The sequence below is a fragment of the Triplophysa dalaica genome, chromosome 16 (assembly GCF_015846415.1).
Source record: "Triplophysa dalaica isolate WHDGS20190420 chromosome 16, ASM1584641v1, whole genome shotgun sequence".
NCBI lineage: Eukaryota > Metazoa > Chordata > Actinopteri > Cypriniformes > Nemacheilidae > Triplophysa > Triplophysa dalaica.
The window spans coordinates 7,755,067-7,782,012 of record NC_079557.1 but is presented as its reverse complement, the minus strand read 5'-3'; the positions used below and the strand labels follow the sequence as shown (position 1 = coordinate 7,782,012).

Here is a 26,946-nt window from a genome sequence, read left to right as displayed (position 1 = left end):
ACACAGAGAAGGATATTTGAAAGACAGCTTGGAACCAAACAGTTCTTGGCCACCACTTACTACCATAGTAGGAAAAGTTACAATGGCAGTCGGATGTGCCCCAGAACTGTTAGCTTTCATATATTCTTCAAAATATCTTCTTTTGTGTTTGAAATTTATAAAAAGCTATTTTTCCTACAATGGAAGTCAATGGTGGTTAAGAACTGTTTGGTTACAAGCATCTTCCAAATATCTTTCTCTGTGTTCAACAGAACAAAGAAATGTATACAGACTTAAGTAAATAAAGCCAACATTTTTGGGTGAACTGTTCTTTACAGATGCTCTTGCTAATATTTATTGCCCTATACGTTACTGTATGTAGCGAATGTTAAACAAGTTAGACAGTTTGTATTCAATGTTTCTGTTCTCGTCAACAACTGCGGAGTGAATCCTTCATTTTGTACACAAATACTTTAGATAAAATAACCACCTGTCTTCGTATCTGCCTGCCCTCTGCAGCCTCTACAGCACCAGCAGCAGACGGCAGGAGCCATGAAACAAACATATCAGATGAATAAAGGATAGGAACAAATAAATATGTGAGAAGGCCTGAAGCAAGAAGTTTGCCAGCCGTTTGCTCATTCATCATTACCTGGGCTGGCATGCGTATTGATCTGTGACTTGAAAACTTTAGTATTTCTACACCTAGGTAACTGAAGATGGCAACTTCTGCCCTCCCTATTCAACAATGTTGTCGCAACACTCGCAAATGTTGTGGTTGAGACCTGTTTTTTTAATCCACAAAGCAAGAATTGAGCAATAATCAAGTTTGCTCTACCTGGTGATCTGACATCTCCATCACACGGTTTCACAATATCAGTCTTGCTTCTGATGCTCATAGACTGCTCATGCTTAAACACTGGACTTACTTGATGTAGTATGGCACTTTGTTTGGGGATATGGCACGTTCCCAAGGTATCTGCACGGAGCCTGGAGTTACAAATAAAAAGAGGAAAAATCAATCAGAACGAACATGTCAAGCTATTTGAGCACAGCTCAAGGTCTCTCAAGCATACAGTTTTAGCTATAAAACAAAAGAACCTCAAAGGTGTTTAGAATATTAGAGTGGAGCCATTTATGTGCAACCCTGAGGTCAAATGCTACTGTCTTCTGATATACAAATCATCAAATCTGTGAATAATATACAATAAGTGATTCTCACTGTGTTTCATCATCTTTACATCCCCAGTAAACTAAACCGAAGCCCTTACTAGTCATCAGAAAATGTTACCATGTTATACATTAAGTATGTGCTTTCCGTCTCATCGGTGGCAGACCGAAGCAGCTCATCTTTTATATTTTTCATTCTGTCTCGTGAAATCACAAAATGAAAAGCAAACAAACATGCCACCATTACGGATATGTTACACCAAAGTATAAGACCATAATGAAAATCAAGATTTTAAAATGTATTTAAACCTGGAAAAAGATTAGGGGGGTTAAATTGTTGCACTATTTCTAGGTCAATGATCATGTTATCTCTTGTACAAAAAGTCAGATCTCCTTTTCTGGAACATTCTTTCTGGAGCATCATGTTTTAATAAAATGGATGTTCAGCTCAAGCTTGTGGAGTCAATGCCAGCACATTCTGTCATGAAAAAGAGAACAAAACAAGAAAATATCCACTCAAACTATTATGTTGACAGAAATTTAATAAGTGTGTATTAAATTGGAAAATGCACTTCCACTAATGGTCTCAGACCTTTGGACCCCACGTTATATCTATTGACTAAAATATTAAATAGATAAAAAAAATTTAGTCAGGCAAAAAATTTAACGTAAAAAGGTCCTCTAAGCCGCATTTCAAATTCATATACAGTGCTGGGACCCTCAAAGCTAAAACTGAAGGTGAACTCACTGCTAAATGGATCTTTTCATCAGTATCTTCAAGCAGCTTTACAATCTACTGCAGCACGAATATAAAGTGATTTGGAGATCCACCTCTCTTTACCAGGACAACATAAGGGGAATCTCTTTTACTCCGGTATTCTACACAACAGTCCAGGTGTCAGGATGACAGCAAGACAAGCCAAGCCCACACGGCTGCTTGCAGTCCCTCTCTGGTATTCTCAACACTCCCAGACCAGCCCTCATTTCATGCCCAGCATCACATTCCAGTTGGAGACCGTACATCTTCAAATGAGTTGCTGTGCTTACTGGAAAGAAAATGCTGTGATCCGGGGCCAAAATCTCTGTGGGCATCTTGCAATTGCTTTAGACGTTCTTCAATAGAGCCCTATGTGTGAACGAGAGAGAGAGAGAGAGAGAGAGAGAGACAGATTCAGGCAGAATTACATCACATAGTAACATCTCTGATATTCTAAACATAATTACGTTTTGCTACGGAAGAAGCATGTAGGATATGACATGTTTGTTGCGCTCAAATAGCTTTTGAAGAACACAAGGGAGAATACAGACTGGTTTAATTTAAATAACTTGAAGAGCACAGATTTTTCTGAAAATGCAGTGTGGTGATGAGGTGCAACACGAAACGTTTGGCAGTACTGCCTACCTACAGTAAATCTGATTTAGTTTATGTCACTCACCAAAAGTCAACCTTACTGAAGGGTACTTTTCACCTCTCCGTATCTACTTCTGTCTCAGTGAGACATCTTAAGGGTGAGTAGATAGAAATATAAATCTATTGTGTAGATAGACATCTCTCTCAATGAGACTTATTACTGATGTTATGAAAACACTAAGTTGGTTTAGTAGACTTATTTAGTTTGGTGAATTTGTAAAATTACTTTAAAGGTTAAAAAGTCAAATGTCCCTGTAGAAGTACAATAGTAATGGTATCAAAAAATGAAAAAATTGTTATGTGTGTCACTTTATGCACACTCTTCATAATTTTTTTTAGTATTCTGTTATATAATCGGTTTGACATAAGGGCGTTTTTAAATAGCATATCCCTGCTGTCCTCCTAACCTTGTATTTCCATATTTCGTGATTACATTTTTTGCCATAAATCATTGTTATTAGTCACCCTTCATGTTTGTCACTGGGTTTTGCAAATATCTAACCAAGAAAAAGTATTAAAAAAGTGCTTGTCAACTTTGACAACACAATATTATTAAATCATTTAATAGGTTCAGTGTTTTTTCCATTTCCTGAAAAACAGCGAATTTGGACATCCGAGGTTTCAAAAGGTCAGCAACGATATCAAACATATTATTGTACAATATTAAATAAATTAATATACTAGACTTTGTGTGACTGTAGCCTTTGAGTGTGAGGCCAAAGTGTCCACAGAATGTTATTTTATCGTTTGGAAGGGTACTTTCAGTATGGGAAACCCATGTTGATAGTCATAGTCTTGAATAAATTAACAATACACTAACAAAAAACTGTTCTCAACCAGGGGTCAGGACCCACTAGGAGGCCTCAATATGACTTTAAAATGGTTTAAAATAAGCCCTACAACCAATAAAATAGGCTAAAACAACAATATCAAAATATTTTTATAACTTCTCTTAATAATCAATATTCAGTGTACGTCTTTCTGGTTATGCAGACCTCTAAAATATATGTTATCCCTATTGCCAATTGTGGTTTGCCACAATAATATAATGAATTATTTTCACCGCACATAATGAGGGGAAGACATATGCATTAATTTATACTTAATTTGCATGTTATCAATGTGATTAATTAAATTGGATCAATTGACAACCTTCATAGACAAAAACTGTAAGGCATAATAAGTATAATTCTCATCACCTGCATACCACAACTCACAGGCTCAAATACATCTGCTCCATGTGTCTTCCATTACATTTATAACACACAGACCACACACGTGTATTTCAAAAATGGATTCCCACGATCACAGAATGTTTCTCTCATTTCCTCTGCACCTCTTTGGCTCCCCTAAGCTCATCTCGCACATAAAACAAACAGATGCAATCGAAACACCCAATTTAATTTTACATCCTTCTTTTTTCTCGCTGGAAAGCCCTTTGTTTTCCCATGAGCATGTAGACAAAAGCCACTCCCCGTGACCGATGATAATAGAGCCATCAATGCTCGCAGCCAGGCACGACCAAACCATTATATTCCATCTCCTGAGCGCCATATTTCATTGTGCATATGCACAGATTCAGTGAGCATTGGCGTCTGTATGGTCTCCGTATGGGTCCATCAGGCATGCTGTGCAGGTAAGGATGAGGTGAGGTTACTGGTGTGTATTCAATACCTGAAGAAGTTTCCATCTGTTGTTGAGGTGCTCCAGGACTCTTGCATTCTCCATGGACAAGTGCACGTCTGCTATGGCCAACTGGTGAGCTAGGTCATTTATGTGTTTCATTCCTTCCTTCACCTGGCTGAGCTCATCCTTAAATAGCTACGACAGAAAGAGAAAATGAGAGAGAAGGTCAACCCCGGTGCATTCTGATATAGCATAAGCCCTGAACTTTCGCTCTGTTCCGGTGGTACTTGACATGCAGCCAGGAAAACGAATGAAATGCCGAAAGTCTGCATGACGTGCCATGTTCTGACAGCAGGAGAAATGTACATAAATGCTCCGCCTCCTGTCAGCACAGAGCTCGAACATGTCAGTTCATTGAGTCCTGCTTCAGCCTGAGCTCAAGGGCAGCGTATTGCATCATTACAGAACTTAAGGCGGACAATGATTTGGGTGAAACTTCCACAAATTGGGTAAAAAAATGGAAAACTGGAAACAAATAATTTTTATGTCAGTGAAAGAAGGAAATCGTCAGTGTCAACCAGTATAAACCAAATGAAAAAATTAAGAGACCATTCCAGATTTTCATCAAATCAGAATTTCTAGGTGTATTGCGGACATGTCTGTTGAATTGCAACAACATCAGGAGTAACAAAGTCATCCTACAGCAATGTAAAAGACTGACAGCATGACAAGACTCATACAGCTGTGATAACAGTTATCACAGGATATAACATTTCATCAAACTGAACTAGTTTCCAAATGGTATTTTGCATCTAATAATTGAAAAAGGCTTTTCCAAATGTTCAGCTACAATAACTGTCAAAATTGGCAAATATCATGTTTGGGTACAATTTTGAATCAAGCCGTTTCTTTTCACAATCCGGCACGATCTTACTCCACAATCAGAAACATCTTATTATCTTCAAAGACATGTTTACAACGACAGAAGAACAGAAATACCATTTTCAGACCTACAGAAAGTGCTTGTTTGTTTCGACCTGAATGCCAGAAAGGAAAATCTGCCTGACTCACTGATGCACAAATAAATGGATCCCTAGCAAACTGCTCCATATCTATAATAGCATTACTTATCTCCACGGAAACAACCATGATCATATTGTCAATAAATAGACCTGCAGCTGAGGGAGTCAGGCTCTGTACATGCTCAATGTGAGATTACGAGGGGACACGTTAGCGAGATGTGTTTTTCTGAACTCCTGGGAATAGCAAAGCAGGTTATATGGTAAAGCATTAAGTTTCTTCATCTATCAAAGCGTTCACTGTTACAGCAACTATCTCTATGATCACTTTGGACCTGAAAGAAAACCATTTAACACATGGGACGAAAATTGTAGAGATGAGATCAAGAAAGCAACTAAAGTGCGAATGCATTTGTGCTAATTAAAGTTCGCTCAAATGAAAGGGTCAGTGTGACTGTGAAGAAATTAAATGGCATATTTGAAAAAAATTGAAATTAAAAAAAGACAGTATTCACATAAGGAGTAAATTATTTCACACGTTTACATCACAGTACAATGATTTACTGCTTCATAAGTATGAAAAGGTGCTTAAACGCTGCAGAGGAAATAAAAAGAGGCATTAATGTCATAAGCACACTATTGCCCTGTCGATGTCCCCATTAGAATTTGGCTGAAAATCTAAAAGTCAGTAATACACGTGAGGTCCATTAATAACTCAACAAGGTGTTCGGTCCACTAATACATCAAAAACTCACCCAATAACCCATAAAAACCAAGCATGCAGACCTCTTTCAAAATCCATCAGCATACCTCACACAATGCATTGATATATGAGCTGAAAATGATGTTTCGAATATATATGTAGCACATTAAACCTGCTACAGAACCTTACAGCTTAGCTATTACACAAGCACATTGTTTAAAGTTGCAAATTTAAAGCTAAATTGAGTAAATACATCAAATCCAGACGTTTTTTCTTCTCCTAAATATTCCCACCTGTCTTCTATATTGCAGAAATGAATACAGCACTACTGAGACTTGATGTTTTCATTGGCTGTTTTTCTAAGTTTCATTTGCTTTTACCAAAAATAAATCTGATGCATTGCATTGTGCTTACTTGAACAAAGGGTCTGCAAAGATTTATTATAAAAGCAAGTTTACTACGGGATTTAACGCCCTGTGATTTTAAGGGAAACACAAGACCAACCCATAAGCTCTTTGAAGCCTTTTCTGTAGCTCAACTGGTAAAACAATGCCAAGTTCAGTGATTCATCCCATACAACAGTAATGGACCACCTCATCTGTCAATCAACCATTATATATCAATCAGATTGTATGCTTACGCATTTGACACAGATTAAAAAAACAGATCTGTTTTTAGTTGACCACTTGTGATTGGATCACCAAAGATGGATGATTAGTCCATCTTTGGTCCCAGATTCCCATAATACCTTGGTAGCATCTATATGGTCCTGCAGCGAATCAATGAACAGGTCACCCACAGGCTCCCAAGCATCTCTCACACCCTCCGCCTGATCCAGTGCCGCTGCCAGCTCTTCCATGGCAGCCTGGATCTGCAGCAGCCTCTCTAGGGTTCGCTCCATGTGCCGGTGTCGGTCCACACAACGCGCTGTCAGTTTCTCCCACAGGTCACTGGCCACGTTAGCCTGCTTCCACACAGAGCGACTGACATTGAGGATTCGCCGGCGAGGGGAATGCTCTGCGATGGAGAGTAAGGGAAGAGAAGACAGCTATGAGCCAACAGTGTGAAACAATAGCTCTGATTTTTCAATTATTTACCTCTCTATGTGATACAAATGAATCGTGTGGATGCTGACACCGGGTTGAGAGCCCACAAGAGTGAAAGTGGATCAAATGTGTTTAATATCTGTGCACCGTTAAAGGTCCAGCTACAGAGCATGTTTTGTAAATACGTTACCTCGCTACCGCTTCCTGCGAAGAAGCAAACATGTGACAACATCTAAGTCCTGTGTCAGCCACCGTAGTGCTTCGAAAGGGAGGGTTGAAGTGAGCCATTGGCTGCAATTTTCCACGTGGCGCTAAATTTCATTCACTGGACCTTTAAGCTCGATCGATCGAAGTATCTACAGTAAATGGTCCATGATTAGCTATTCCACAGAAGTTGCATTACTGAACAAACCTTTGCCATCAGGCAGTGTTTCCTCTGGCTCTTGGAAAGGGTGCTGTGCCAGAAAGGTCTGCGCGGACTCCAACACTGAGTAGATGTATGGCCCTCTGGATTTGACATCTTCCATGAAAGCCTGCACAGACGTCCAGATGTTAACTAGTGCCGCATGCCAACACGATCAAACATCACACTTTTTGACACACATAAATCTAAACTAGTTCACAGACTGTGTATTTGCATCCATTAACCACTACGGTAACATTGTACCCATATTCCTGATGATGTTTTCTGTGCAAATTTAATTCTATTCTGTTTTATTTCTATAGCACCTTTTACAATGTGCATTGTTTTAATTCTGCTTTAATTAGGACATTTTGATTAATTAATCAAATATTTTAGAAAAGCTCAAATGTTACAGTATGCCAAAAAAGCTATTTGCATTCTAAATTCATTTTTATTTATCTGATTAAACTATGAATATGTTCAACCTTTAATGCATTGATATGCAGGTCAAACCAGGCATGAGTTATGTACATATCCATCGTGCAGCATATTCCATATAACTAGCACCACTTCCAGTTTTTTACTAATCCTTAATGGTTACTGACAACTTCATCCATTCATCTTGCCATTTAGAATCTCAAGGAAATGATACCCCTTCCCCTAAAGTCATTTATTTAGATGAGCCAACATATCAATCCTCTTACAGCACAAAAAGATTCATGTTTATTTTATCTTCAATACTACCCACATGCTGGTTGGAAATTCATGGATGTTTAGCTCTCAATATTACCCCCGCAGTAAAATTGTTCATCCCCTTGAAACCCACCTTCTATAAATTGAATTAGCTACCGAGGAGCTCTAAACTAAACTGAAATCGCTCAAACGCTGCCAAAGTATAAAGGGTTTCTGTGGAAAGCGCGTCCTATTGCCAGTGTCTCGCTATTCTGTGTAATAACCGAGACTTGTCTTTCATTCAACCCAATGTAAAACTTTTATAGCAACTAAACTTCTTACTTGAGAGCTCTGTCTTTGGATATGCGGATGAAAATCAGAACGCAAGATCAATTATGTATCAAATATGCAGTACATTTGAAGTAAAAGCTGTAGGAAGTGATTCCATTTTGGTCTCTTTATTCCCCAAAAGACACTTAAACCTATTGGTGGTATCTTCTTAGTGTTAGGTTTACGGGAAACCATTCAAACTCACAAGTAGAGTTACAATAAATTCCCATTTGCACACAGTATGTATGCCAAACCGTGCATAAACAACAGTATACAAAACTGTCAAACTATACACACTTAAATAATAAATGATGAACTTAAAAGAGCCAGGTTTAACAGCAGACATAATCCACTTGATCAATAATTGAAATCTCTTAAAAGGCTGTAATTCTCTGCAGAGCCGGATATGCGAATCTGCTCAGCGCTTTGTCTGAAAAGTTTTATGGCCATGTAGTTCAGTTAGAAACATGGACATATAAGACTGTGAAGGTGAAATGGATGATAAAAGCACAGTTTGTGACTGATGGAATGATAAGGATAGGATTAGTTTGGTGCATGCATGTACTACATATGCTGCATATGTCTGCAAATTACATTCACATACAGATCCCAGCTAAAATGAGTAGTCGATTCTATTCTTTTACCGCAGAAGTTAGTTATTATAAGTGTGACAGTCTCACACAACCACTTGTGAATTAATGCAAAATAACAATTTTAGGCGAGGCATGGTGGCAAAATGAATTTTTATAAACACAATGGTTATGTACTGGCTCAATAACAGTATTTTGTTTATTTCTATCGAAAAATTCAATTGGATGTCCTATGCAATTTTCTTCAGATACTAAACCATGAACTGAAAATGACAATGAAAATCTGTTTAGCGTGGTGCAAGTAAATCCCAGAGATGGGGGTATGTGTCTTGACTCATAATCAGATTATAATACTCTTTCTCTTCACTATAGATGCTCTCTATAGTCAAGAGTTTTTATGAGCATGTTGTATTAAAGCAGAATCTCAACAAGCACAAACAAGAGTCAGTGTCATTCCCCAAACTCATTTAGCAGCTAAAACTAAAAAGGATAAACTCTTTGCATTCATTTTTCTGCATAAGATGTCAAAGCATTGCTATGGTTATTTTTATATTAACCGTCGCGATGTCAGTAATAACACATTGAAAAGCAGTTCGCATGTGAAAAGGAAGCAACAAAGAAGCAAATGATGACAGATGTGAATGCCAGAGAAGGAACAGTGAAATACAGGCCTGTTAACTGGGCGGCTGATTTCACATCGTGTCAAAGAGGTATGAATAGCTCGCTCTCCCTCTCTGTCTCACTCTTTCCTTCTATCTTTCCTCAACCTTCTCAATGTCCCTCTTTCTCCGTATCTCTCCAGTTGACAGCACTGGAAATTGGTGCTAAGAGCATCCTGCAGTAGAGGACCAAATACAAGGTGTGTGTTTATCTCAGAGTGTGTTTGTTTCTTGGAAAAATCCTGAATCCTGACAAAAGCTGAAATTTAACTGTGCGGTAGGTGTGATTATAAAAAAATCTTAAACAACTTATTGTGTATGTATTTATGTGTTGACGTCATTGTTCCTTTTGTTATATTTTTGGTGAGGTTCAGTGTGGGAACTGTGGGGGGGTTTACATTTCTTATGAACGTGTTTCATTCAGATCTCTTTTTGCATCCGATAATAGATTCAGAGGTTCTTTATTAGCTTACAGGTGGGTGGGCTCGAATCTTTAATGTCATTCTGTCTGCACTCCTGCTGCCACATTGCAGTCTTTAAAATTGAACTGATTCTGTTATTGTGATAGATGACAAGATTAACTGTGTTCCTTAAAAAAAGGAAGCAGAAAAAGCCATGAGCGTCTGTGTACAACACTTATACTGTACCAAAGCTAAGAGACCACTCCAAAATTATTTTCAGTTTCTCTAAATGAACTCTGAGTGTGTTTAATTATAATGAGCACTTTTGTTAGATTCTGGTAAATAGTGACCAGATTTCTGGCATAAAAAAATATTTTTTTGTAAAATTATTTACACTTGTTTGCAGAAAACTGAAACAGGACAAATTGGTCAAAATGTTTAAAAAACAGATCTTTACTGCAAAGAAACAAGTTCATATTCACGTTTAAACAACAAAATACAGTACTAATGTTTTTACATGTATTTTAGGATCAGTTTTTAATTAAATACGCCTATATGTTGAAATGCTTTAATGCTCTTTGCATTCTCTCAGTTTTTATATTCTGTTGGATAATTTTGTCATTCCTGGGGTGTTTCTATTGAAATTCAACAGACATTGGACTACAATTGCCAGAATACATGCAAAACTGTAATGGTCTCTTAATTTTTTCCCCCATGGCTAACATGTCAAAAACAAATTGATGACCTAAAAAAGGTCTAAAAAAATCCGGAAAGGTTAGTCACGGTTTGGTAATGCTGGGGTAGTTTTAAGGGAATATAAAATATCAACAGCGGAAAAACAACAGTGGTCATCTTAACATAAAAACAAACATGTGTGTTGTGCGTTTGTGTTTACCCCACCTGGTGGAACTCTCGCTGGTGATGCACTGCCCCGACGTCGCCCCCTATGGGCAGCTGCTCAGACAGCTCCTCATCTTTAGTTGTCAGCCATTCGATGATCTCCTGCAGTGACAGCTGGAGCTTCCCGCTGTTGTCAGAAAAGGCCTCCAGCCGTACCCTGCCAACACAGCAAACGACAGCCCACCACAGGGCACAAACACTTGGTCAAAACTTTGACACAACATCCTTAAGATCCAACACCAAAACAATGGCAGTTCTTTTAATGGTATAACGCACAAATGTTTACCATTGCTTATGGTTGGAGCTTATGCTCTCTGTTGCCTCCAAAACCGACAATCTCTAGTATAAACCAAACTGGACAATCTCTGATAATCAAAACATAGATTTGACAGGAAGCTAGATCTGAATCAATATCTCCAACCTGACCACCAGAAATCATGAGGTTTAGATCACACCACGAGATCCACGGCTTTTAACTTCCTCCCATTCCCAACCCGGGCATATCAAAAGAGGGGTAATGCATACCGCGGACCATAACGCAAGACAGAGTCACCATAATGTTCCCGCGTGTAATGAAACAGGAAAGCACAACTCAACTCATTGCCCTGCATTTACATGGAGAAACTCATGGTACAAAATTGTATCTGTTAACAGGAATCACATTTCAGTAGCAGATAAATAAAATATAAAGCAAGTAGGTAAGCTACCTGCCCATATTGCATGGAATTGTTTTCGAGTCAGGCATATTGTGCCAGAATCACAGAGAGGATTGAGAGGAGGAGAAACCTGGTGTTTCAATTACTTTCGGTGTCCCAGCATGCACCAGTTGCTCACAACTGGATTATTTCCTGCCAGCTGTATCATGCCACGCATTGGAATAAGAGAAAACAATAAGGGTTATACTGTACATACAGTGCCTTTCAACAATATTTTACTAAATAACAAACTCTGTACACCTTCATATTTGTAAACTATGATACTCTAAGCCCTGATCCTCACACAAAAGGGGATTTTAGTAGAAATTAGGGCTGTGCAAAAATATCGATACAGCAGACTATTGCAATATTTTTGTTCATAAAAGTGCATTGATAGTCCAACCTCTACTATCGATACATTTATTAAAATCCCGTTTTAACGTCATACAGTATATTCGACCATTGTCTCAAGTGGGAGCGAGCATGGCGTTCCGACTTCCAGAACCGAAACAATGCACTTTGATTTAAATGTTGCGTGTTTAGAGCACGCATGAAACGTGTTCATTGTGATGCGCGATGTGGAGCATCTAATTGACAGACAATGAGGCTGTTGCTGCGGGTAACACAAGACTATTAGGTTGCAAAAGCGACTCTATCCTTGTGCTCCGCTGTCAAACAATAAGTGCGAGTAATTAAATGTGTCATCTCCTAAATTACAATCTAAAGAATGACCAAACTGACATTAACCCTATCAAACTAGAGAGTAGCAAACACAACCTTGCTGAAAAAACATAGAACTCTGCCCAAAACGCAATAGAAAATTTGATAGATTAAATGGTTGTAATGGGAATTGTATTCATTTTATTTAAAACTATAATGGTGTCTACTGGTGATGGATTTCTGTGGGTGGGATGTTAAAAAAATACCCCAGGTGGTCCACAGCAAGTTGTATTTTCAGCTCTATTTGCTTTGTACATTTTTTATTCGAAAAGATAAGAATCAGCTGTTACAACATGCTTAACTAATATCCTACAAAACATTATCAAAGGTAATGCTAGAATAGGTTGAAAAATAAAATCCACTATTTGTATTAGTATTCAATATCTGTATTACATTGCAACAATACTGCGGAGTTATGGATGTTATGAGTGAAGTAGTAATACTGTTTAGATTAAATTTCATCATCCTTCCAGGCAGATTTTGCTTCCGGCCATTCAGGTTAGTGGTATGATGCCCGTGCACAACAATTCGTGAAGGCAGCTTTAGTACATGTACCTATTTGTGTTATTTTTTGGTATCGTGAAAGTATTCTCCCATTTCTGTATTTTGCAATATCCTGTTCTCCTCCAGTTTTAACAAGATGGTCAACCCCTGCTGATAAACTGCAGCTTGACAGCATGACGCTTCTCAGCACCGTTTTCGATGTGCAACTCACATATTGTTTGAATTTTAGACAAAAACCTCTGTTTCGGGCTTGCCTGACTACTAAGTCTTTCCTCTTACCATAACTGGGTCCCTAGAACTCATTTAGTTACTATATGGCAGGTCAAAGAAACGACTGTAGAGAAAGAAAAAGAAAGAAGACCACGCAGGTTTATACCAGGGTGAGACTGAATTTTCATAATTGGGTAAGATGTTCTTTTACACCAAGCGATAAATGAGCTCACGCTGTTGCCCTTGAACAAGACACTTAGCCCCGGGTCACTCCAGTGGGAGCGTGGGCATGTACTGGAAGGATGAAATATCTGCTAAACAGTAAACCAAAGGCTTGATATCAAGCATACCAACAAATTTTCTGATGAAAATGTTACTTTTTTTAACAATCAGACAACCAACAAGTTTAAATCTTTGTTTTAGCAGAATGATTGATTGACAGACAAGTAGATAGGCCTTTGATGTAGTCTAGGATGCATCACAACAGATTGCAAAAAAAATTTGACTACATCCAAATGTGGTTTTAGTGATCCGATTGTTTGGGACTGCCTTTACACCTGGATTTAGAGCTGTGATGATTTTCTGAGTTTGTCTTGTTAGTTAAATATAGCTTCCACTTTCTGGTAATTGAGGCAGCAGTGTCCGCTGGGACATTAAAACACTAATGTGCTTGTTATTTTAATCATGCACAGAAAGAGGCCAATTGTCAGGCAAATGTGTCCTCGTTCAGGCAAATCTGTAAAAACTGTGAAGATTCCCTTGAGAAAAACTTTATCGTTCAGCAATCTCTCTTACACACGCTCTTGAGATGTATTGACGTTATGTCTTAGTTATGTTTCATTAAAATATCAAGTGTGTCTGAGATGTTAGCAAAGAAAACAGAAGGCAAAAATTTGATGATAAAACTATAAATCTTGGTCATTTTTAAATATCTTAAAGGGATCAGTCATGCATACATTCATGTCATTTAGACCAGTGATTCTCAATCATAGCATAACTTGCTTTTCAGAGCGTTGACCTTTGTAAAAAATTTGCGTGAGAGAGGCGGTGCAAAGAGGAGATACAAACATGCTTGATATGTGAAAATAAAGTGTTTTTTAACCTTAAATCGTGTATATACATTGCATTACATCTAAAACAGATGTAAAACAAACATTCAAAGACATCTTTTCCACTCTGGATCTTTATTCTGTTGGAAAGGGCTGGTCATGGTGCTCTTTATAATGATGTGTTATTAGATTCAATACAGGCACCCAGTGTGTAGACGTTTCATTAGAGAGCTTGCCGGCTCTATACTTGCCTAGAGGTTCTTTCATCGCTCAGATGCAAAAACAAACAAGCACGCACACAGCTTAACCATTGGTGCCTTGCACACACACACGTGAAGGAACCGAACCCAGGAAAATGCCACTCACCCAGCTGCTCCTATCAAAGGGTCACAGCTGTAGATTCTTGTACTTTTCACATCAAAGATCAAACAAAGCTCCTGTCAGTGCGGGTTTAATGAGTTCATGTAACATTTCCACTCTGCGGCAATAGGCTCGGCTTACTTAGAAATGAAAGGATGAGCTCTTGAAAAGGTCTTTTGTCACATGGTTACCCTTCAGCTTCGGTGTAACTGGCACATGCTGCTTTTGGTTCTCTGTTACAGGCACGTGTATGCTTCTAAAAACAAAAACAAACATAATTATCAGTTAAATATATAAAAGCAAAGACCAACATTGGATTGCTTTTTACACTGGATATAAGCATAACTTCCTATCTCCCCCTCTTAGTTTCGGCTTTCCTTAACACACTTGACTTCCATCTAAAGCTCTTAGCACATGGGACATTTGCCCCTTTATGGTCTCCTGTGGTTTGATCTGCTCCTTACAGTCCCTTCCAATTCACTGATCCACAGCAAGCACACACCACCTCACACCTGTGGCATATTGAGCAGTGCACACCATCTCTCTGCCTCGTTCTCCATCCTGCTCAGCCTCTCTGATTTCTTAGATTTAGGCCATCGATCATCTCATCTCTATGAGGCTTTATGGGGATGCCTCCAAAAGCCACAAATCATACAATACTTCAGCCAAACAAGCCTCCAAATCGTGCGATCCACCTTACGGAGGAGATGAAACAAAATCCCAATAGAACAATGCGCACTCGAATACACCCATCAGCGAAGGTACATCACAGCCTATTCTTGCAAAAAAACATGAAATTCCTTTCATTTCTTTGAGCATCTAGTGATCAATCAAATCCAGTCAACGATAAAAAAAACTCTGTACATTCACATTTATCAATTTTGTCAGCCAGTTAGAGCTTGGCAGACCTGTGGATATTATTATAATAATAATATTATTATGCTGCTGGGGGGAAATTAAGTTTTATCAGCGTTTCTAGATGTATTGTGGCCATTCCAGTTCAGTGTCTGTTGACTTTTAAGAATATCAAACTTCAGGAGAGACATAAAGTCCTCCAACAGTAATGTGATAAATGGACATCATGACAAGACACATGAAAACTGTGAAAAAAAATCTGAACTTTTGAACTTTTCCTAAATACATGTACAAATAATACTTGTATTTCTAAAAAGTGAATCTGAACTTGTTTTATTTGCAATATTTGAGGTCTGAAACAATACAGATCATCTTTTCTGTTACTTTGACCTCTTTCTCCAGGATTAATATTTTCAAAATGAATGCAAATAGAAACAATATTTTTATTTGACATTATGAAGAAATATTGTTAGTAGTTCACAGAATGAAACAAAAATGAATTTTACCTAATCTCATACCTACAAATAGTAAATTTAGAAAAACTGAAAATAATTTTGAAATAGTCTCTTGCAGCAGTTATTTATATATTACATATACTTGAGAAATTAGTCACGTGTCATTTACAACTCAGGTGACTTGTTAAAAAAAGCTGCAGGGTGCGTACTTGCAGGGCTGCATGCTCTGTCTAACAAATAGAGATTAATGGCGGGCTTTTAATGGCTTTTGGCCTCGAGCGTTGAGATGGTGCATGCTGTTGGTATCTGGAACAGTTCAGTTGTGGAAGGTGGAGAACATTTAGTACGGACGCATGGCTGACTCTAACTACATGAGTAATGCATTAGTATCTGTTTGTGAGAGTGGAAGCATACAGGTGACAGATGTATGGAGTGATCTGGCAACTTTCTAACAATCCTTGTTCGATATAAACCATCAAACATGACAGCCAGTGTGGGGAATAGCAATCAATAACAAGAACAGCTACTTTTCTACTGTTCACATACAGTATAGCAAAACAAAAGCAAACCATTCCTTAAAAATCCAAAATGAAGAAATCAAAATCTGTGTTATTTTTTTCACAGTTCTGGGAATTCATTTTTACAGTCTGTCACTTTTACTAGGAAAAGACTGTTGCAAGCCAAAATCTGGGTTATCACCATTAAGTTTGATAAACATTATCCTGGCCAAAAACTTTCCATTAAGATATGAAGGCCCTGGTCCGACTGACTTATTAAATCACATTTTGTAAGATTTACTGTGACGTGATGTTTAGGGGCAGGTAATAGATTGTGTGATACACAAATGATACTTCACTTATTTAACTCGCAATCAAAACAAAATGATACATTATGTGTTAAAATAACATACAAGTAATATGTTATTATTAAAGGGATGGTTCCCCCAAAAATAAGAAATGATGTCATCATTTACTCACCATTCAAACCTGTATGACTTTCCTTCTGCCGCAGAACCCAAAAGAAGATAGGCCTATTTTGAAAAAAGTTAGTAACCGAACAACGCCGGCACCCATTTACTCCTAATGTATAGGCACAATATTTATGCATGCCAAAGGGTGCCAGGAACATTTTTTCAAATATCTTCTTTTCTGTTCTGTGTCATCCAGGTTTGAAATGAGTAAATGATGACATCATTTTTATTTTCGGGTGAACTATCACCTTAGCACCTTCTTTTGCTGTAGTTTGGTGCATAGTATTCACTTTTCTTACATCTATCGATCTATTGTTTACCTCAAAAGAATGAGTCATAAACAGATCAAATAAATATTATTTCATCTGCCCCTACGATACACCAAACATTTATCCTTTCCCGCTAGTGGTCGATCTAAATCACATGTTGAGAGACCAACATAATAGTTGGTCATTAGTGCTTGGTAGGCTGAACATTTTTAGCTGCCGCTGGAAGTGCATCCTCTGCTGTTCTTTCTTGATGATGGAGTTGGTGTTTTTCCACTTTAGGTCCTGTGAAAGGATGTGAATCAGAGGTGGAGGTGATGTTCTGAAGTCCATTGTTACCTCCACTGTCTTACCTCACTGTCTGTGAGTATTCAGTTTGAGATTATTATAGCTGCACCAGAACACGAGATGTTCCTTTTACAGGAACATTAAATTGCCTCATTTTACCAATTAAAGACACACAGAAACAGATTAAACACGTTTGTTGAAATCTGGCTCTTTGTCAGGCGCTACGATAACCATCAATGAAACGCTTGCTTTGCGGTCACAGAATAATTAAATGCTAAAGATAAAAATGAGGTGTGTGGTGACTTCCTTTCATTTCCATTTGCGTTTCCCATTTTAAAGGCGTAGCCCACGGCTCTCTGTGAGGCTTGTCTTCTTAGCAACATCAGTCTAAATGTTACACTGAATGGAAAAGAAAGAGGGTTGGGAGGTTTGTCCGCGAGATACCCCAGTGCCATGGGGGAAATGAGCCTTACTATCCAGCCCTGCCTGTCTTGCCTCCTTCATTAACCTACATTCCGTTTATAAGACACAGTAAAGCAGACACAGTAAGAATGCACAAGCATTTACATGCATACGAATACAGCATCTGTATTATCAACCTGCTCCCATATGTGCCGGTGCACATGCGTAAACGCATATTTTGAAGAACGTTGGTAACCAAACAACAGTGGTACCCATTACTAGCAACAACAAAGTCATAGGTTCGATCCCAGGGATTGCACATACTCAAATACAATTGTATAGTATAACGTAATGTAAGCCGCTTTGGATAAAAGCGTTTTTAGCGAAAAGCGAAATTTAGTTTTTTAGATGAACTATCACTTTAACATGACATGTCCCTGTAATACTGCATTGCACTAGGAACACCAATGTCATTGGTATGTTTTTCAGAAAATGCACATATGAATAAAATGCAAGCAAATTTACACGTCAACCAAATGCGTACATGTAAATGTAAGGACAGCAGAGGAGACGCTGCCTACTATCCTCTGTCACTGTTAAGCAATATTACATTATATTAGGAAATTGAATGGATTATTCATTATTCTAGCTCATATTTTATCATATTTGTTTTGATTTATTTTTGTCCAGTTAAATATTGCCAAGTAGGCAATGTCTCCCCAGAGCACTCCTACATAACCATGCGAGACAAAACGCATCTCCTGCAAGACACTGCTTTATGCATCACCCACCCTCACTCACATATTCATATATTCACTCAACTCCAATAAAGTCCAGCTTAAAGAATAAATTATCTCTGCTAACATGAGAGACATGTGTAAATGCATTTTCCCAGGCAGATTGTGGGCCAGGCCTCAGGTGGGAATGAGGAGACGTGTGAGTTTAACAACTCCTGTCAGGAAAGCGCCGGCCCGTGCTACTTCAATAAAGATCTGAACTGCAGCATCCCCAGTCTGTTCCGGGTGGTCTCGTCTTGGCCAACTCCACCATTAGCGTCCCCAAAGTGAGACTCGAGCCAACTTAAGAACGATGAGCGCAGCTTAAGTGCCGGGCCGTCTCTCCGAGCAAAATTTGACTTGGCTTTTACAACAATTTCTTATTTGTCTGAGGGACTGATCTTTTAACACATGCTGGTCTGCCTGTGCAGCTTGGTTGTTTGTCAATTCGTGATTGTTATTCACTCGGAGAGATTCGGAAGCAGGCTCCTAGAAAGAAGGCAACTGTATCAGCAGTGCATTGTGTCTAGCAAGCAAAAGAGAGTGATAGGCTCTGCCCCCAGCTGATAGATGAGTACGCCGGACTAGCTTTATTTGATTTAAACACAGTCGGGGAGACTTACTATACTAAATAATTCATGCACTGCGAAATCCCTTTAGACTCGTTCATTCATTAGGGGGTCTGAAAAGTGGGTTTATTTGCAAACCCAGGCAAAAATCCTGAAACACAACAGCATCCCCGTCCGAATAAACTTTGACCATCTCCTTTATGTGACTCTTTATCTTCGTTCCCTTGTTATGATGCAACTGATGCTCTTTCAACAAGGGCATAGAATTGAAACAAGTGTCTGGCACAAACACAAATGTGTGGGTTTCAGCACAGTATGAAAAGGTCGTGTTTGCAGCTGGCTCCTCCATATTTCGAAGGTGCCTCATAATGAGCAGAAATGTCAGAATTCAGTCCGAGCTCCAAATAAGCCAGGCATGTCTCAACCTCTCTGTGCTGACCAATGTGAGACTCAACCACAAGGTGATAATAATGATGTCAACATGTTTCATAACAATATATAACATTTGTTTGTGTTGCACTTGCAGTCGATTTTAAAAAAAGCACACAAAACTCCGGGATATTTTTTTCCGGGAAGTTATTTTCCCCAACTCTGATCATTTCAGCAGCTGGTTTCTTAACGACGTCTGTAACTGATGTAAGATACCTGCTGCCCACGCACAGCGCACATCAATAGTTCACAAGAAAGTTCTTCAAGGTAAGGAACATCTCGATTCGAAAAAAACTAAACAAAGAAAACAGAACGGTACACAATTTCCACTTTTTCGTAGTCTACGCTCAAACACGTGAAGTATGCACATGTTAAGCATGACATGTCAGTAGACCCATTAGCTCAGGGTTTTAACATTCTAATCTCTCAGTTTAAGAGGTGAAAGAAGAGACAGTAATTAGCATGCTGTTAGTGCTCAATCAAGCCTTTGCTGCCTGCTGTTGAAAAGAGCAGGACAAGGCTTTGCAGAAAGGTCACCATGCTCTTCCCTGCTGTTCAGTCCTGCGTCAGAACACACAGAATCAAACTCTATTGCACTTCTGTATACTACTTTTTATAGGAATTTTAAATTGGCACAGAGCTTTTTTCAATATAACACTGTTCTATCCCAGACGTGACACATTGTGATAAATGAGAAAAGATGTCTGGTTTCGTTCTAACAAGCCACGATGGCAATTCACATCAGATTCTAAAGACGACTTCGCAATATGTAAACAATGGTTCAGAAGCACTTCCAGTTCAGGTTCTTATTTTACATGCATAAATATATCCGTTTATATATTCGTTTAACATTTTGATTCGGTTATCCATGTTCTGTTGGTCGTATTTTGTTGCATGTTGTAGATTTGTGCAGTTTTAAAAAACAGGAAGTTCGTCTTGACCTGGTTAAGACAGGGTGCCCAAAAAAAGCTCAAAAAGCATCAAGCACAAGACTTCACGAATGTTCCTGAAACTAAACATTAGTGCAAATCATGAATAAATACGCCTTTAATGCCACGGGTTGAACATCAATAACATCAAATGTCTGTTATTCTCACACGTCTTATGACCAAACATCATGACTTGGATTTTATTTAAGAGCTGGATGATGAGTTCCTCACGCAAAGTTATTTTATAGAACAACTCGACAAAAAATGATCAACACAAGCCGTGACACCTTTTTTAGGGTGCTTTTTAGTGCTTGCTTCCCCTTTGTAGAGCTTGACTGTGGGATTATAAACTGTTGTGTTAAGAACCTTCAAACCTCTCCGCTAAAAATGACCAGCATACAGGACAACATGAGATTGAACAAACAGTATTTACAGAAGCGTCATTTTCCCATCATGCACTACCTCCCGAGTTTACCTAATGTTAACTTCAGTAGCATTACGCAACTTTAAATTGAAATCAAAGTCGACCGAGTTCAAATGTGTCGATCATCTATAATTTATCACAGACAAAGAGATTTTTTCTGAGCATATTTAAGGATGGGTATGACTCACACCATCAGCGCCCACTCACAGCTGGGCCATCAGAGAGGTGAGAAACATCCAGACACATCTAGAATCACACATTCCCAGCATGCCGCTGTCCACCCATATACCCCACCAGCCACATACCCCCCCGGTCACAGCACATTCACTGTAGAGTGAGCGGACACTAATAAACCAAGACAAAAACAGTTCTGTTCTGTCCCGCCAGCAAGTTCTGTATGATATCTCGCTTTGTCAAAGAATAATAACAAAAATGCTAAATTCGAGTAAATTATTCATGCAGTGTTCCTCTGCAAGACAAAATCTTCCTACAAAATCAAGCAATGATTCAGTATCAGCTATGAACTGTAAAACAAATAAAAGCAGTTCGGAAACTAGTGAACGCTCCACAAAACAAAAATGCATAGACAGATGAAAACCTTGAGCTTAATCCACTATTTTTATGTCAGCAAAAAAAAGTATTAATTTCTAAACAAAAAAGAGAATGCAAATTGCAGATGCCAAAGATAAAACATCATGTCACTAAATAAACAGGACATCTGTCTGTCAAAATACATCCCAGTGAAAAACTCATACAGCCATAGAAACGCTGGTGCAATATAATCCCTCAGGGTCTTTTGTAGAGGCCCACTTAGTATTCCATCCGTTTCCATTATATGTGATGGTTCTATGGCTGTACCCTTCCTTCTGGGCTGGATGATGTCGGCATACTGACGAGGCCGTCCTGGGATGATCCTATTACCCTGTGCTGCAGGGAAGCTGTCCGAACCAATCACATACTGTTAAACGTGTCCCCGGAGAAAAGTTGGGGTCGAGACTGTAATTAGTAGGCTAAGTATATAAACAAAACTCAGCGAATCACAGACATACAAATGACATGCAAAACAGTTGTGCTTTACTCTGGCCAGACTGAATCAATGACTTCACTCAAGCCTCTGAGACTCTTGGGAGCATTAGAAATACATGCATGTCTAACTTGTACAGCAATAAAAAGGTTAATTGTCTTGGGAAGATATGGACCTGCTAGGGATGATGTGACATGGATGTGGTACCTGATGTTGTGGGATTTGCGCTTGATCTCGTTCCAACAGAGATTCATGTCGTGGTCGGTGTGGTTTATCTTCTGCCCCCTGCACTGGGTGGGCAGCTCTTGCCCCTCAGCATCCACCGCCGACTGGCAGGGTACACAGTGGCATCCCGGCCACGAGGGCCGCCCTGCAGCTGCAACACACAGTGAAAGATCATTTAGGAAACCCCATACATGTGCGATCATGCTACATGTTTTTATCATTTTTTATTGAACAGATTAGCGGAAGAAACACAATAAGGTGTTTTTATGGCTGGTCATAAAAACAAATGAATGAGAGAAATCATAAAGCTTAACAGGGTAGCTTTAGGATTGGAAGTCAATCATTCAGTCAATAAAGAAAACACACACACCGACTGGCATAAAAATGATTTCAGTGATTTCAGCTAAAGAAACTAAATCTATGGTAGTTTTGTTGGCAGCTCTTATGAATTTTAAGAGGATGTTTTAAAAAATTGAAAACTTTCATGCCCCCAAGAATACTAAATAGCATGAATATGGAAACATTTCATATGTCAAAAGAAAGAACAAAGCCTCTGCTTAAAAACACATTTCATTTTTACAAAAACTTTTTATTCTATTTTTTTATTGACAGTTTAATGTTGGTAAATAACATTTAAAACAAAAAGCTGAGAGACTTTGTTCAGATATGTTCCAGAACCATGTAAATGCTGTACTATGTCGGAGAAAACGTGTAAAAACATATTACATTTGCCAGCAAAACGATCAATGATGGGGAGCCACAATGTCATAAATGACAAAAAATTCAATCAATGGTGGAGAAAGATGTGATATATTAAAAGGTATAGTTCACTCAATAAGAAAATTATGTCATCATTTACTCGACTCGTATGTCATTCCAAATCCAGTATCCAGTATGAATTTCTTTCTTTTGCAGAACACCAAACTAAATATTTGTGTTCCACAAAAGAAAGAGTCATAAACATGTGGGTGAATAAATATTGACATATTTTTTAATTTTTGGGTGAAAAATCCCTATAACTTGTGCTTAGGTGAGAGATGGGACTGGGAAGATTAACATAAGCACCAAGAAGGCAGAAAAACATGTCGCTGCTCTCCTTCTGAAACCTTGTAACTCCATGTTTTGTGATTTTACATCATAACTTTAGTCACCCTTTTTGTTTGTCACTGGGTTTTTCAAATGTCTAACCCATGTAAAGTATTTAAACATGCTTGTCAATTTATTTCATAATTTATAAAATGTGTTTTTTCCCTTTTCAGAAAAACAGCTAATTTGGACATTCAAGGTTTCGCAAGGACAGTGACAATATGCAGTACCCAACAGTTTACATATCCACCTAAATTATCATAATCATGCAACAACACCCACTCAATTAAAACAACATAATCCACAAAAACAATCAATCAAACACCCACTGAGGCAGATGCAATCATACCCTATAGAGCACAATGCCCAATAATACAATATCAATACTGTCTGAAAGCCACGTAAGCTCTATATCCCACATACACAGCCAGAGTGTCAGAAATGCTGCTATAACTTAATGCAACACTGAAATTCAGGGCACGTCCAGAACATAGAGACGCAATCAGTCCGGAAAAAATCTTATGATTGAGAAGCCTTCCCTCATTCATGAAACCCCTCGTGTTTTCCTAGACCTGCTGCCATGTGCCTCTCTTTGCTTTCCATCATTTCTTACATAGGGAAACTTCACCAACAATACTCAAACACTGTTTTGGGACCCGCACTAACTGACCAAGACCGACAAACTGTCAGCTGGTCAATGCTGTATAACATTCACTGACATCTGTGCAGCAATAAAAATATCCGGCTGTCAGGACCCATGTGGCCGTGACACATAACCAAAACAAAGCGAGCCTGAGATGCATTTAAGTGAATAAATTCTGTTATTGTGTCATTCTTAAAGGAGGCCGTGCACCCTGGAGCTGAAGTAGAATTAATGCCTTCTCACAGCTCTAATGCATCCGGTCCTAAAGCGCTTTTTGTAAATTCAGTCTCATTTTCTAATCTTTCTTTAATCCCTTTTTCTCCCTTTATGTCATGTTTCACCTTCCCCTTCATTCCTCTCTATATAATCCACTGCCTCTGTGATTAATTCTGGTTGTTTATGGTTCATCAGATATCTGGACGGGGGCTTCAGATAATGTTCTGACTCAAAACATTCAGAACACAGTGAGGTAGGACCTGTGGTATATTAAAGCACCGGCTTCTTGCAAGACCGCCTTCAGGATTATTGGTTAGGTGCCATTATGAGTCCTTGCACACGCCCTCGCAAATCACTGATTTGTGTGTTTGACAAAAATTGTGCTGAATCGGCTCAAAACAAAAACAGTCACGGGAATGAGCCTCCGGCTAGGACTTGCAGAGTGCTGCCTTTCCACCAATGAGAAGCGAGGAGATGGAACACGGTCTGCTGTCCACTGCCAGGACCCTGCACCAATTCGTCTTGCCATGGCGGCAGAGGGACTGGCATGCGTACAAAAATCCTAGATCTTCCAGAGAGAAAAAAAACACACCCATTTTGGTATCTTTGAGGAGACTTGCCATAGACTTAACATAGAAAACTGACCTGGCATTTTTATTCTGTACCCCTATCCACACCCCCAAATCTAACCCCCACAGAAAAATGTTCAGCATTTTCAATAAGAATCAGTTCACCGCTTCGAACCAATATTTTTGCCAAGGAGCATTGTTACACCATATGATTTTAAGAACACGTGCTTTGGTAATAAACAGAATTTTAAAGGAGGCATGAATTAAAATCACAGTTTTAAGCCAAGCTTCTGATATAAGAGCGAATCATATTCACGCGAACATCATGTAAGTGTTAGAACTGAAAACGCCCTTGTTACTGAGATAACATCTGTTATTGACACCAGGCCCAGCGAACACCAGGTTCTGGAATGATTCTATCTATGACGACATTGAAAGGATGAAACACGACCTCCACAGAAAAATATTAACGACTTCTTCTCTAGCCCCGCCCACTGGTTGGCACATGACAGAACCAGTGGCGCAGAGCCAGATAGAGCGGGGAAACAATAAACAAACATGCCGTTAAAGATAGCTAAATATTGTGCCATCCTTGGTTGTGGAAGAATACAGTTGCTACATAACCTTCCTTCGGATTCCGATATTAGGAATGCAGGGTTAAAGTTTATTTTTAAATAGGTTCCTCATGTGGGAAATACATGGAGCGATTGTTCGTATCATTTCTCTGAGGATTCCTTTTCGAACAGGGCACAGGTCGACACTGAATTTGTGGAGAATTAAAATTAAAAAGCAGTGCTGTGCCTTCATTATTGGATCTGATAGGAATGGAAAAGCAATCTTGAGTGAGTAAAATAATTTTGTACTACGCGTCACTATTGCTTTGTTAGAGATCACTTGATGTGCCCTGAGCACTATTCGCATGAGTTTAGTATTACTTAGGGACCTTTAGTCATTTGTATTAATTGCAGAGGATGTCTGTGATCTAAAGCACTTGCGAATCGCCATCTTTCTGATTTGGTGGGCTCATATACAATTTTTCAAGGTTTTATCCACTGTTTGAGAATACTGTAGGCTGCTTTGAAGTGTTTTGGTATTATTTCGGGTGCTGGGTGATATCCATAAATTACCGGGAATCTCCCGTTTGTTTATATATCATGGAAACTATCGTAACATTTGAGACCCGTGATCCCGGTGATCTTTCATCCGGTTCGGTATCACTGGTCTCAAATGCTAACAGGTACGGTCATATATCATTAAACACCATACAAGTATAGGCTATACAAACTATACGCAAAGCCTTGCCATCACATCTGGAAAATAAATCAGTAAATTTGTGCGAAATCATCGGGTGCGAATGCGTCACGTGAAATACTGATGTGGGGAGGTCACAGGAGGTCTCCAGATTATACAATTGCCTGTGAAAACTGTGAATGGTGCTAATGTGTAAATTCAAGACCGATGAAGCTCAAAAACTGAATAAGGAACTAAAAATAAAACATGACCAGCCTTCACTGTATGAATTAAATTTACACTGACTCCTAATAAAGCTACAACGGTTCTGCAGGCAAGAGCAGTAAGTGATTTTCTCTTTAACCTGCTTGCGTTTGAGTCCAAAGAATACACATGGGTGCTTTATCAAGCATTGGCTTTGTATGTTTTTTTTCAAAGAACTACTTCAAAACATGAATATGCCTTGTGTCCTCTCAGCTAATATTGTCAAGATATAAATGTGCTAACTTTTATTCATATTGTATGACAACAAGCCGTGCTGTTTTATATATTTAGGATTTGTTTTAAAGAGATACTTCACCTAAAAATAAAACTTCTTTCCTCATTTAATGGCCCTCGTGTCATTTCAGACTTGTATGACTTTCCTTATTCTGCAGAAAACAAAAGAAGATATATTGAAGAATGTTAGTAATCAAACAATGAGGGTGTCCATTGACTTGCAGTTGTTTTGTGTCTATACAATAGAAGTGAATAGGCACTGTGGTTGGTTACCAATATTCTTCAAATCATCCTTTGTGTTATGCAAAAAAAATGAAAGTGACAAAAAATGACAAAAGGGTGAGTAAATAATAATAGAATTTCCATTATTAGGGGAACTATTTCTATACATTAGTAGTATCTGTGCAATAACAGTGGACCTATTCAATAACTTAGTTCATACTGTAAAAAAAGACATATTGCTACAGAAATGGACTTAAACAACCTACCCTGAAAATATCCACAGCACAAAAAACTAACTAACCCAATGTTTTCCATTGAATCTCTTTGGGGTTAAATACAAGAATTGAAAGTCTGATTCATGCTGCAAGTTCACCTGAACTTTGCTTTGCATAAATTAGACTGAAACACAACAAAATGTATAAA

General features: G+C 38.6%; 1 protein-coding gene across 4 annotated transcripts in view; it reads right to left on the bottom strand.

Moving 5' to 3' along the window:
• drp2 (dystrophin related protein 2) overlaps positions 1-26,946 on the bottom strand; it is a 106,934-nt gene that overhangs the window by 32,056 nt on the left and 47,932 nt on the right. For all 4 annotated transcript variants that reach the window (XM_056769490.1, XM_056769487.1, XM_056769486.1 and 1 more), the window contains exons 2-8: positions 22,042-22,210; positions 10,910-11,066; positions 7,367-7,487; positions 6,657-6,925; positions 4,235-4,381; positions 2,197-2,275; positions 909-969 (exon numbers count right to left, since the gene is read on the bottom strand). In XM_056769490.1, the coding sequence (XP_056625468.1) occupies positions 909-969; positions 2,197-2,275; positions 4,235-4,381; positions 6,657-6,925; positions 7,367-7,487; positions 10,910-11,066; positions 22,042-22,210 (1,003 nt within the window). The remainder of the gene's footprint in view (positions 1-908; positions 970-2,196; positions 2,276-4,234; positions 4,382-6,656; positions 6,926-7,366; positions 7,488-10,909; positions 11,067-22,041; positions 22,211-26,946) is intronic.